Source organism: Callorhinchus milii, unplaced genomic scaffold, assembly GCF_018977255.1.
Source record: "Callorhinchus milii isolate IMCB2004 unplaced genomic scaffold, IMCB_Cmil_1.0 Scaffold14, whole genome shotgun sequence".
Taxonomy (NCBI): Eukaryota; Metazoa; Chordata; class Chondrichthyes; order Chimaeriformes; family Callorhinchidae; genus Callorhinchus; species Callorhinchus milii.
In genome coordinates, this window is record NW_024704755.1 from 15,550,819 (window position 1) to 15,563,485 (window position 12,667).

At 40.1% G+C, this 12,667-nt stretch overlaps 1 protein-coding gene across 1 annotated transcript; it reads right to left on the reverse strand.

Annotated features, from left to right (window-relative positions):
- Window positions 1-259: 259 nt before the first annotated feature.
- Window positions 260-10,739, reverse strand: LOC103185947 (signal-regulatory protein beta-1-like). The gene is made up of 8 exons (XM_007904710.2): window positions 10,688-10,739; window positions 10,196-10,501; window positions 7,940-8,248; window positions 7,051-7,164; window positions 2,872-2,915; window positions 2,096-2,206; window positions 1,527-1,637; window positions 260-809 (listed from the first exon to the last, which is right to left on the reverse strand). The coding sequence occupies exons 1-8, from the start codon at window positions 10,737-10,739 to the stop codon at window positions 774-776; spliced, it is 1,083 nt and encodes a 360-aa protein (XP_007902901.2). The 3' UTR covers window positions 260-773.
- Between the last annotated feature and the right edge of the window lie 1,928 nt (window positions 10,740-12,667).

Here is a 12,667-nt window from a genome sequence, read left to right on the forward strand (position 1 = left end):
AATCTCTTGCAATGGTATTATTTGTTGACATACTCAAATACAACAGAACAATTGGGCCTTTATCACTTAGTTGTTTCATGTTAGGCCTTTTTTTTTGCCATTCAACAACATTTCATTAGTTCAATGCACACACATTTTTCTCTGCATTATATGAAATACGTGATATTTTAATTGACCTGCTTTTCAGTTAGCCCATACCAACTGTGTTTCTTACTCATGCTGAAAAGACAGAGTGACCAGAAGAGACTGGTTCATGCGATTTATGTTTTATTTTTATTGAAAGGCTGATTGAATGCATTACACAAAACCGAAGTTCCTAACTTACATTCAAGTTTTAGTTTCGGAGCAATTAAAGGGCAATTCAAATTGCCCATTGAGACATACAACTAATTGGTTATCTTTCAAGATGTTATCAGATTAACACAAACAATGCCTTTTTGCAATTTTAAGTATGGTGATGAAGATATAGTAAGCAATATTTTCCAATAATTTTCCTAAAGACTGATCACGTAACAACCTAATAAATGCAGTTATGGTTGAAAAAGGTGCAAGGAACATTGCAGCACAAGATTAATGCACATCATTCAGTAAATTGGAAAATTACATCTAATATACACCAATATTAGTTTCTGAGCCTGCTGCTTTACTTGGCTCTTGGTTCCCTGCAGATAGCTGCTCCTACGTGGTTTCTCACAGGAAGCTCTGCATTCGCTGTATCCTTAACAGAAATACTGGGATTTCCTGTGCTTTTTGTAGGATGTAAATCCAAAAGCTCACGTCAGATTGTTCACGGCTACCCTTTGCTTGGTCTGAAAAAGCAATGTTTGAGAAAGTAATTACATTAATTTGTTTTTCCTGACGTTTTAGAAATCTCCTCGAATATTTGCAAATTATTATTTACAGCACCACTTGGCTCATTAGGTAAAGGCTCTACTCCTCACAGAACGGAGCTGAACAGAATCCAGGAGCCACAATTCTTTTCCTTATTGGATTAGTTGTGCATCGACAGCAATGTAGGCTGGAAAAGAAAAGTGAAGACCAGGGTAGCAGTTGTTCAAATGATTTGGAGATTAATGGGTCTTTTTTTTTGCTAAACAGTGGCGGATTGCTGCCATCATTTCATAGTCCAAGTCAGCGACAGAGAGAGAAAAGATCAGACGAGAAAGAAAGATTAACCACAGAAATATACAAACTAGTTTATAAACAATGAACAACAACAACAACAACAAGATTCCATTTATAAAGCGCCTTTCACGTCAGGAGGACGTCCCAAGGCGCTGCACAGTTGGGTCATGACCCGAGCAGGGGGGAAATGGACAGGGTGAGGGGAGGGAAGGGAGGGAGCGAGGAGGGGGGAAATGGTCAGGATGAGGGGAGGGAAGGGAGGGAGCGAGGAGCGGGGAAATGGTCAGGGTGAGGGGAGGGAAGGGAGGGAGCGAGGAGGGGGAAGAGAGTCGAGAGGGGAGCTGAAGGCATGAAGTGAGTTCCACTACATAGAATGTAGGAAAAAAAATTCTCAGATATACCTGGGTATACACAGTGTTTTCGTCTTGTTTTTTAGGTCTTGGAGTTTTCTTGCAACGATTCAAATCCATTTTGGCATAAGTCACCGACTCTTTCTCTGCTCCCTGCAGCGTCTGTAAGACAGACAGTGATAGATTGTTGGCTTCACTGATTTGGAGATTCCTCTATTAGTACTGATCAAAATGCTCTTGTGAATCAATATTTTATAATAATAATAATAATCCTTGCATTTGATATAGTGCCTTTCACGTCGGGAGGACATCCCAAAGCGCTTCACCTGAATTGAAAATATTTAAAATATAACTTCCAAATATTTTACAAGTCAAAATCATCCTAATTAGCTTTCAGAAGAAAAATTCCTATTTGACTATACAGTGGCTGATTGTCACCATAATATCATAGAATAAGATAGCGCAAGAGTGTGAAGATGAAGGATAAAGAAAAATTAACCAAAAAAATGTGCAAACTATCTTACAGTAAATATTGAAGTGAGTCCCATTCTTTAAAGAAGTAAGAACATTCAATTGGATAGGAAAAGTTGCTGTTTCCATTTTGTGTTTCTCAGATATACCTGGGCATACACAGTCCTCTCCTCTTGTCTTTTAGGTCTTGGAGTTTTCTTGGAACTGGTTAAATTCAATGTAACATAAGCCACCGGCTCGTTCTCTTTTCCGTGCTTCGTCTATAAAGCAGAATGTGATGACAACAAGAAAAAACATGATATTTATATTGCACCATTCAAGTCGGGATGACGTCCTATGGCACTGATGGATTGTTGTCTTCACTGGTCTGAAAATTGTTGGGGAAGTACGAATCAGAAAGCCCTTGAGAATAATTATATTCGGAGCAGTTTATAATTTTTAACAAATAGATGCATGTAGGGAACATATTTAAAAGGTTATTATTTCTTAATAACAACAACAACAAGATTACAGTTGTATGGAGCCTTTCATGTCGGGAGGACTTCCCAAGGCGATGGACAGTGTACAGCAATTCAGACCCGAGCTGGAGTCAGGAGGGGGAAGGGAGGGGAAGAGGGATGGCCGATGGCACGGTCGAAGAGGAGAGACTTGAGGCGGCACTTGAAGGAGGCTAAGGAGGGAGCGAGACGGAGTGATTGGGGGATGGAATTCCAGAGGTTGGGAGTAGAGTGGCTGAAGGCTCTCCTGCCAATGGTGGGGCGGGTGGGTCGGAGCACATGGAGCAGGCCAGAGCCGGCTGAGCGGAGGGAGCGGGTAGGTTGGTAGGGGGGTAGGAGGTTGCAGAAGTCGGGTGACCAATAACTTTCCATTTGAAGAATTCTGTTTTCAGCTGAAGCATCTGCTGAAATTAATTGAATAAATTTACCTGTTCTTCACAATGGTTCAATCTGTTCTGGTTTCTGTGTGAGCCTTAGAAAGAAATTCAATAAATTAAGTATTCACTCAATTTCAAAGTAAATCACATGATTTCAACTTCTTAACACATTTGCCCACCCCCTTCTCTTATTCCTTCAAATGTATTGCCATCCATTGCTCCACACTCTGGAGCTACAGCTGCCTCTGGAACACCATCACTAAGTAACTCTGATTCCCTTCTTCACCGCCCCCTTTCTTGTTGATGGAAAAAACAAGATAATAGATTCATTGTGATATGGAATATAAAACCAAAGAGGTATTAGTAAGATGTAAAAAACGTTGGTTGGACCAATTAGATGATTGTGTCCAAGATTGTTTACCCCACGTAGGAAAGATGTCAATGAATGAATGGGGTGCAAAAGAGATTTAGCACATGATAATAACAACAATAATAATAATAATCCTTGCATTTGATATAGCACTTTTCACGTCTTCGAGATGTCTCAAAGCGTTTCACAGAATGGATTGTAAAGTGAATTGACTGTATATTTGTAGGTGAAATGCAGAAGCCAATTGTGCACAGCAGTGTTCCACAAACAGTTGTGGTTTGAAGTGACCAATTTATTATTGTTTGATTTTCTTAGGGATTATTATCAGGCGTGTGGAGTAAGGAAACTTGCCCAAGGTTTCACCCTGCTGGGAGTCAAACCCAGGTTTCTCGTTTGCAAAGCGAGTACTCTAACCGCTGAGCTATATGATACCAGGCAAGGCTGGCGTGACCTATGAGCAGAGACTGGAGCAACAGAGATTTTTCTCCATGGAATAAAGAAGTTTGAGTGGTGACCTGATAGAGGTCTTTAAAATTATGAGTGGTTTTGATAGTATCAATGGAGAATTTATTTCCAATGGTAAGTGATTCAGTGACAAGAAGGCAGTGGTTAAGATAGCTATAAAATGGCAAATAGCGGTTTAAGGAGATTTATTTTCCACACACAGAGAAATCAGGATATCCTGTTGATGGTGTAGGCAAATTTCGCATTCACTTTCAAAAGGGTACAAGAAGATATAACCTAAAATGGGTTGACTGGAAGAGTAATGGAGAAATACAGGTAAATTGGGACTAAAAGCATTGCTCTTAAAAAGATAACACAGACACTGTGGACGGAATGTGACTGTATGCAGATCATACTTCTGTGCTGTAAATTTGTATCCTTCTATCCAGTTTACAATTTACTTCTTCCTCTTTTGTAGTTTCAGAGGTCTTTCCTGTACCCACAATCCAATTCCATCACCAGATGGGAAGCCGATCCAAGCAGTGTCAATCATTTGGGGTTTTCCACAAGACATGAATAGTGCTATATCAATGTGAATTTATATTGTATAGTTAAATGTTTCCCTACTTCTCTATTTTAAATATTTCCCTTACTCCTTTGTTTCCCTCTATAAAAAACAATATGCAGATCTTTGTCACATTTTCCAGGAATATCTTGAAATTGTCACGCAATCAATGTATTGTTGAGAAATCATGTTTTACCATATTGGGAACAGAATCCTAATGGTTCTACTGTTGCATTTCTGCTGATACCTGATGCTTTTCTCCAAATATATACAAAATCTGGATTTTGTATATCAGGCACTATTTCTAACTTTGCGGATGAGACAAAAGGGCAACAGTGAAGATTATTTTAATTTCATTGGAGAGATATAAGAACAATAACAACAACAACAAAATCACATTTCTAAAGTGCCACTCAACAACAACAACAACAACAACAACAACAAGATTCCATTTATAGAGCGCCTTTCACGTCGGGAGGACGTCCCAAGGCGCTGTAGAGTTGGGTCAGGACCCGAGCAGGGGGAAAATGGTCAGGGTGAGGGGAGGGAATGGAAGGAGCGAGGAGGGGGTAGAGAGTCGAGAGGGGAGCTGAAGGCACGGTCAAAGAGAAAGGTCTTGAGACTGGCCTTGAAGGAGGAAAGGGAGGAGGCGGCGAAGGCACTGGGGGATAGAGTTCCAGAGCCTCGGGGCTGAGAGGCTGAAGGCCCAGCCACCGATGGTAGGGCGGTTGGGGCGGGGGATGTGAGGCAGTCCGGAGCCAGAGGAACGGAGGGTACGGGCAGATAGGTAGGGGGATAGTAGGTCGGAGAGGTAGGAGGGAGCAAGGCTGTGAATGGCCTTGTAGGTGAGGATGAGGATCTTGAAATCGATCCTCTGGGGGATGGGGAGCCAGTGGAGGCGAGCGAGGGTGGGAGTCATGTGGTCGCGGTGTCTGGTGCGGGACAGTACACGAGCTGCAGAGTTCTGAATGACCTGCAGTGTGGAGGGAGGTGCTGGGAAGGCCGGCGAGGAGAGAGTTCCCATAGTCCAGCCTTGAGGTGATAAAGGCGTAGACCAGAGTTTCAGCCGCGTGAGGGGTGAGGTAGTGCCGTAGTCTGGCGACATTCCGGAGGTGATGGAAGGCGGTGCCAGTTATGGCGTGGATATGAGGGAGAAAGGACAGCTCAGGGTCGAACAGAACGCTGAGGTTCCTGACCGGCTTTGAGAGGTGGAGAGTGCGTCCTTGGATGCTGATGTTGTCAGCGCCTGAGGTGCGGAGGCGCTGACGCGAGCCAATCAGGAGGGCCTTAGTTTTACGCACGTTGAGCTGAAGAAAGTTGTCTCTCGTCCAGGACTCGATGTCGGACAGGCAGGCTGTCAGGACATCGGTGGTCGTGGAGTTGAGGGTAGAGGAGGAAAGGTAGAGTTGGGTGTCATCCACATACATGTGGAAGTTAACCCCATGTCTGCGGATGATGTCACCAAGGGGGAGCATGTAGAGTGTGAAGAGGAGAGGATCGAGGACATCGAGAGGATGTCCCAAGGCACCGTGCAGTCAGAGATCAGGACCCAAACCTAAAGGGTAGTGTTGGGATGAGGGAGGGAGAGGGTGTAGGAGTGCAACTGAATGCACAGTCAAAAGTTTCTTGAGTTGTACCTTGAAGGAGGCAAAAGAGGGAACAAGGCAAAAGGAATGTATGATGTAGTTCCATAGACAGGGGGCAGAGAGGCTGAAATCCAGCCACCGATGGTATGGCGAGGCGGGCGGGAGACCTGGAGCAGGCCAGAGCCTGCTGAGCGGAGATAGCGAACAGGCTTATAGGGGGTCAGCAGGTCAGAGATGTATAAGGGGGCAAGGCCATGGGGGGCCTTGAAAGTAAGACCAAGGATTTTGAATTCTATCCTCCGGGGGATAGGGAGCCAGTGGAGCCAGTCAAGGTTGCGGCTGATGGGGGCACAGAGCCTGGTGCAGGAGAGGACATGAGCTGCAGAGTTCTGGATGATCTGCTGTTTGTGAGGGGAGGCTGACAAGGAGGAACTAGAAGATTGTACAGAGAGAGAGAGATAATAATAATAATAATAATCCTTGCATTTGATATAGCGCTTTTCAGGTCGGGAGGACGTCCCAAAGCGCTTCACAGAACACACTGTAAAGTGAATTGACTGTATATTTGTGGGCGAACGCGGCAGCCAATTGCGCACAGCAATGTCCCACAAACAGTCGTGGATTGAAAATGACCAATTTTATTATTGTTTTGTTTTTTTGGAGGGATTATTATTAGGCATGTGGAGTAAGGAAACTTGCCCAAGGTCTCGCCCTGCCTGGAATTCAAATCAGGTCTCTCGCTTGCAAAACGAGTGCTCAAACCACTGAGCTGCAGGACTCCAGATGACAGAGGAAATTAAATGCAGAAAATTGGGCACTTGGGGATGTGTAACCAGGTGAGTAGTCTGACAGGATGCTGCGGGTGAAAACGGCTCAGACAGATTCTGTCTTTTCTAAAATAGCATATTTTCTAAAATTAATTAATTGTAGCAGAAAGATTAAAAAAAAAGGTGAATTGGGCGTGAATTCTTTAAGGATCGAACAGAGATACAATGGGCTGAATGGCCTTCTATGATGTAAATTTATTAGTTCAATCACAACAGGTTTCTGACATTCGTTCACACATGAAGCTAAATGTATACAGTGTGAGTTTCTGTGAGGACATTTGCAATTGTAAATCAATCGCAACCTATTAATCATTTGCACAGCTTTACAGGATGTCAAGATTCCTCTCATTGTGACCTGGGATCCTCTAAACTATAAAATAAAGTTCATTTAAATTAAACATTTACAATTAAACTAAATAAAATAGGAATATATCTTACCTTTCCTTTTGTTTAATTGGCATCGTTTCCCAATTACAATCAAAAGCAGCAGAAATGCCAGCCCTCCCCCTGCACATCCACCAATCAGGAAATTACGATGTTGAGAACCACTCCCTACAAGAACAGCATAAATTGAGTGTGTTAATGACCCCAGCAATGCGTTACAGCCTCATTATCTACACAGTGCATCAGATCAAAGAAGTTCACGCAGATTTGTTTTTAAAAAATACTGTAAAAAGTGTCCTGGAAGGTCCGTTGCACTAATGGTCAAAAATCAGCCAGTGGAGTTCGTCAGCAAGATTTAGAGTAGCAGACCAGTCACTGGTGGTGGGGGGGTTGGGGGTCAGGGAGGTTTGCATTACTCCAGCAGTACAACAAACCATACTCTGGATTTTCTTATCCATGTTTCTAGTCAACCTGCATCAAATGCTCTTCAGATTACATAACGTGAGTCCCTCCAGGAAGACAAAGCTCATCCCATTCCAGATACAAATAAATTCGAGTTGGACGCCCTTATGATCAATCATATTTTCATTTGACATATTACCGTATGGAAACGGTTCAAAAGCAAATCACACAATAACTTTATTATACTGAAGTAAATGTTGATATATAGGCAAAGCTAATTGCTAGTTAGTGGAATTACCAAATGATGAAAACGTAATGCACAACTTGAAGGGAAGTATATAGTATTCCATATAATAAAAACAGTTGTACATAACACAATTTAAAGATATACATTTGATGCCCTCAGTTCTGATTCAGCAGAGTCTAAGAAGATGAAGAATATTCCACAAGAAAACTATATCATTGTAATTTTATGTGTAAATCAATGTAAATTATCTTCGAATAACAATTTAGTTAACAACAATTGTCTTTCATAAATTACCTTTGGATTTAGCAGTGTTGTAGACGGCAACCGCTGGAGTCTGGAGGCTGACGTGAAATGCCAGACAGGTATAAATAACTCCGCTCTGCACAGGCTTTGGCTCTTCCATAGAGCTCGAAACTTTGTAAAGTCCATTTGAGTTATTTTTTTTCATGAAATTTATCCCAGTTTTAACTTCATTGCCATCTTTATTCCAGATGAATGTTACATCTCCCGGGTAAACCTCAGCCGTTTCACACACAAGAGTCAGAGACTTTGATGGATCTCTTTCAGAAGCTCTGGGGAATATCTTCAGTGGGGTTGGGGGGACTGTAGGGCAGACAGTGGGGCAGAATCACATTATTTGCTCTGCCACCATTCTGGAACAACAACAACCTGCATTTATGTAACGCCTTTGCGCATATAGTGACCTTACCTACAGATTTAAATGGAGATTTCACTGTGAATAGGGATATAAGCAAAACCTCCCCATTCACACCAACATTAATTTTGTTCCACTGTGTTTTTTAAATTGTATTTGTTTTGAAACTAATTTACAACAGTTACAATAGGTACTTTGAAACTGCGCACTGAAACTGTTTCATGCTGTTTGTCGAACATTACTGTGCGTAAAATAGGTTTTCTAGAATGTTAACTTCTGCCTTTTGTATTAATAATCATGATAATAATAATCCTTGCATTTGATGTAGCAACTTAGATGTTGTTAAGGTGTCTCCCATCGCTACACATAATACACTGTAATCTGTGGAACAAATTCAGAAAAATTATATAAATCAGAAAATTGTAGTTGCCTGGACTGTAGGTGCAAGAGATTCTGATGAATAATAATCCTAATAATAATTCCTATCTTAGAGGGAGCGTTTCATGCCATGAGGACCGTCTGAAAGCATTTCACGGGATTCACTGTAAATTAGGGCGATTTGCATTTTTGTAGGTTAACACAACAGTCAGTTTTCCACACAGCAATGTACCGCAAATAGATATGAAGTGAATAATCAAATTTAACTGATGGATTCATGGGCCAGAACATAGCGAAGAACAATGTCTCTTCTCCTTTCGAATAGTATCACGGGATCTTTAATATCTGTAGGATTCTGCAATTAATGTGTTAAATAATATCTGAAATGATATATGTGCTGCTTATGTATTTGCAACATATGATCAATCGCATATTAGGGAAGCTGCTTTTGCTTCGAAGAAGATTCTTTCTCAATGAGGAGAAACAAAAACTTTATAAACAACAAACTGTTTTCATTTCTTATGTCATTTTCACATTAAAAAAATGGTCTAAGCTGGAGAGAGTTCTGTTGCATCTTACAACAGTCAATAGATGAAAGGTCATCTAATCAACAGTATAAAAATAGATCGATTCGAAAGAGAACAAAGAAAATTGGAACTTGGAGTCGGAAACATATTCCAGCTTCTAATGAAGGAAGAACAAGACGACGAGTTAAACATCTCAACGTGCAATAATACTTGGATACTTTTGGGGTTATATCGAACTGGAAACCATGCAACAATATTTGGATACTTTTTGATGGACAAATATTCCGATTAAAATGATCATTAGATTGGACATTACTCCTTTATCTCTCGCACAGCATTTGGTTTTGTCAACTGATATCTTTATGAGCTGCATTATACGAGGATGCATAAGCATGATGGGATGTAATCTTTTATTTACTTATTAACATTATTAATCTGAATTAATAGAGATTGATTAATTGTATGACATTTGAGTTAGTCCTTACTGCACCACAGGGCAACAAATTTAAAGGAACCCTCACATATTCACCTGAACAAGTAGAAGGGACCTCGGTTTAACGTCTCATCCAAATAGCGGGAATAGAAGATCGATCCTCAAGCATTGCATTGAATTGTCAGGGATGTGGGACAATCTCTATAATTTTGTTCAGGATAGAATCAAATATCAGATCGAGTAAAGTTCGAGTTACGGCGGTACGGAGGTATATTTAAAAACATTGCTTAACGCAATTATTCAGCAACTCAGCTTCCCACTTTGTTATGTTTAATAAATTCGCCGGCTCAGGTCAGTTCAATAAAGAAGGGGCAAAACTTTGGTTTCATAATATTCTATTGGTCAATAAGTATTGAAATAAAACCTGTCCTGTGTGCTGTTCAATCATAACTTTGTATGAGTGTTGAGAATTAAACAAATAATTTATTCATATCGATTTCACAATGTGGCAATACTCACCTTTCAGCATTCTTCATTACTATGGTATTCACACTTACCATGTACAGTTAAACATGATCCAGTTCCTTTTCCTGCTATTTTTTCCTGACGCATCACTGCACAAAGATAGACTCCCGAGTCTTGAAAATTCACGTTTAGGAGGTGGAATGATTTGGACTCAAATGTTTTCCTGTTGTCAGGTTTTGTATTCAGGAATCCACTCTCTCCTTGTTTCCACCAGTAAAGTTCTGTATTTGAATTGTGTTGATTTTCGGCAGTCTCACAGGAGAATGTACCATTTTCACCTTGGATTACTGTGAGTTCTGCAGGATATTGGATCACTTTCACTGCTGCATCACCAGCAACTGTCAGGAAATGAATTAACCAATAATTACTGATTATAGAGAGGAATAAAAGCGACAAAACAAACAGAGAGAGGGAGGAGAAAACAATCAGAAGATAAGAAAGACGGACGTATTCACTATACACATTTTGAAAAATTTTATCTACCTCGTTTTGTATTTAGACTGAGCTTTAGTACAATTCCATACCTGTGGTGATAATCCCTATTAGATAAATATAGGAGATCACATCACTCGCCATCATTGTGATCGGTTGTTGAGACTCACCCTGAACCAGTTGCTGGTGTAACAAACGTTTGCTGACTGTTTAATATGAAATATTTGGCAGTGACGTTTGATTTCCTGTGTCCGTGGTTCAGAAATGAATTGGATTCGATTGGCAAAGAAAGTTCTGACTACAGTAGTAAGTGGAATCACTCCTCAGATCGGAAAAAGGACGGTTAAATATTGTCATTTTATATGTTTTTTCTGCATATTGCATTATTTCTTACTTAACATCGTAAACATTCACGTTTATTATAATTAACTGTAAGAAAATAAAGCTGGAATACAGAGCTAAGGAAATGGCATTCTCTTCAGTTTAATAATAATCCTTGCATTTGTTTAGCGCCTTATCACGTCGCATATACTGTAAAGTAAATTGACTGTACATTTTATGGGCGAAATCTGAATAAAGCAATTGTTAATTTGTTGCAGCCTAAAACTGATGTTAAAAAAACCTTTAACGTGTTACAAAAACCTTTAACATCAGTTTTAGTCTACACCATGAGAATCTGCTGACTCTGGAGACAGGACACGGGGTACAGATTTTTAAGCCAAATGAACAGATTGGATGAAATTAATGCTATGAGCCAATGTATAACATTTCTTCTGAAACCTAAGCATTTAATCATTAAAAGCATTACCATGTTGACCGACTTTCCATATTTTATTAAATACAATTCAAAATCATAAATACAAATCTGATGATTTCAGTAACAGTACATTATGTATCAGGTTAAAACAATATTTAGTAAACGTTTAATGATAGATATGACAAATAAAATATATTTTTCAGCTTTTACAAAGTCACATTTACCTTCCCTACACTGCAACAATCACTTAAACAGTTTCTCTCTATAAACATAGTCGAATGTGCAGAGTGATCCAGGTGAATTAAAGAAATAACTAAATGCTAAAAATAATACTGTTTCAACTCATAATAATATAGTAACCTTTGGATAAATAAGAATAACGCTTTACACACGATTGGTTTTGTGAAAGCGCTTCACATGATTTACTGTTTCTGTTTCAGGCGAAATTGCATCTTATTTGTATCCAGCAATGTCCCATAAACAGCGATGAAGTGAATGACCAATTTTCTTTGGGGAATTGTTGGCCAAGATACCCAGAGAACCGCTTTCCCTTTAGGAGCAATGCTATACGATCTTTAACTTATACCTGAACAGGCAGCGCAGAACAGGTTTTCACTTTTCATCAAAAGGATAAGAACAATTTGAATATATATATATATATAGCGCCCATCACATGGGGTAGCGGCTCCGAGGGTCTGGAACAACAGCTACGACAATACAGAACTCAGCCATTATGGCATTGGAGCTTCAGCCCAGAATTTTAGCTCAAAGTCTCGACTTTCGACTTAAACTGCCAAACTTCTGATTTAGAGGGAACATCAGAACTGTGTTGAGAGAAGGGAAAGATAAAGTGGAAATAAAGATGACGTTTGTCCCTGTGATGGATTGTAACAAGCGAAGGTGGATAATATGATATAGAGTAGGTTGCTGTGACACTGACTTCCTGTTTGATTGGGGTTGTGCAATGTAGCAGGTGTGGTGGGTGCAATGTCAAACCACACATCTTCAAAAACAATGTGAAAATAACAACGCATCCTATTAATAGCAGAGAAAAAGCTGAACACATATCTAAATATAAAAAAATAGGTTTCAGTGTCACGATTGAGCTTGCAGTGTTTCCTGCAACGGAAAATGTTGTTTTGAGCATCAAGGCATGTCAAATTATTTATTATTGGCAAGTTATAAATCAAGGCAAGTAATTTCAGAAACGTACCAATTCAGTGGAGTATCTCTTCTGAGAGAGAGAGAGAGAGAGAGTGAAAGACAGAGACAGACTGACTCAGAGCAAGAAACAGATAGATAGAGAGATTGAGGG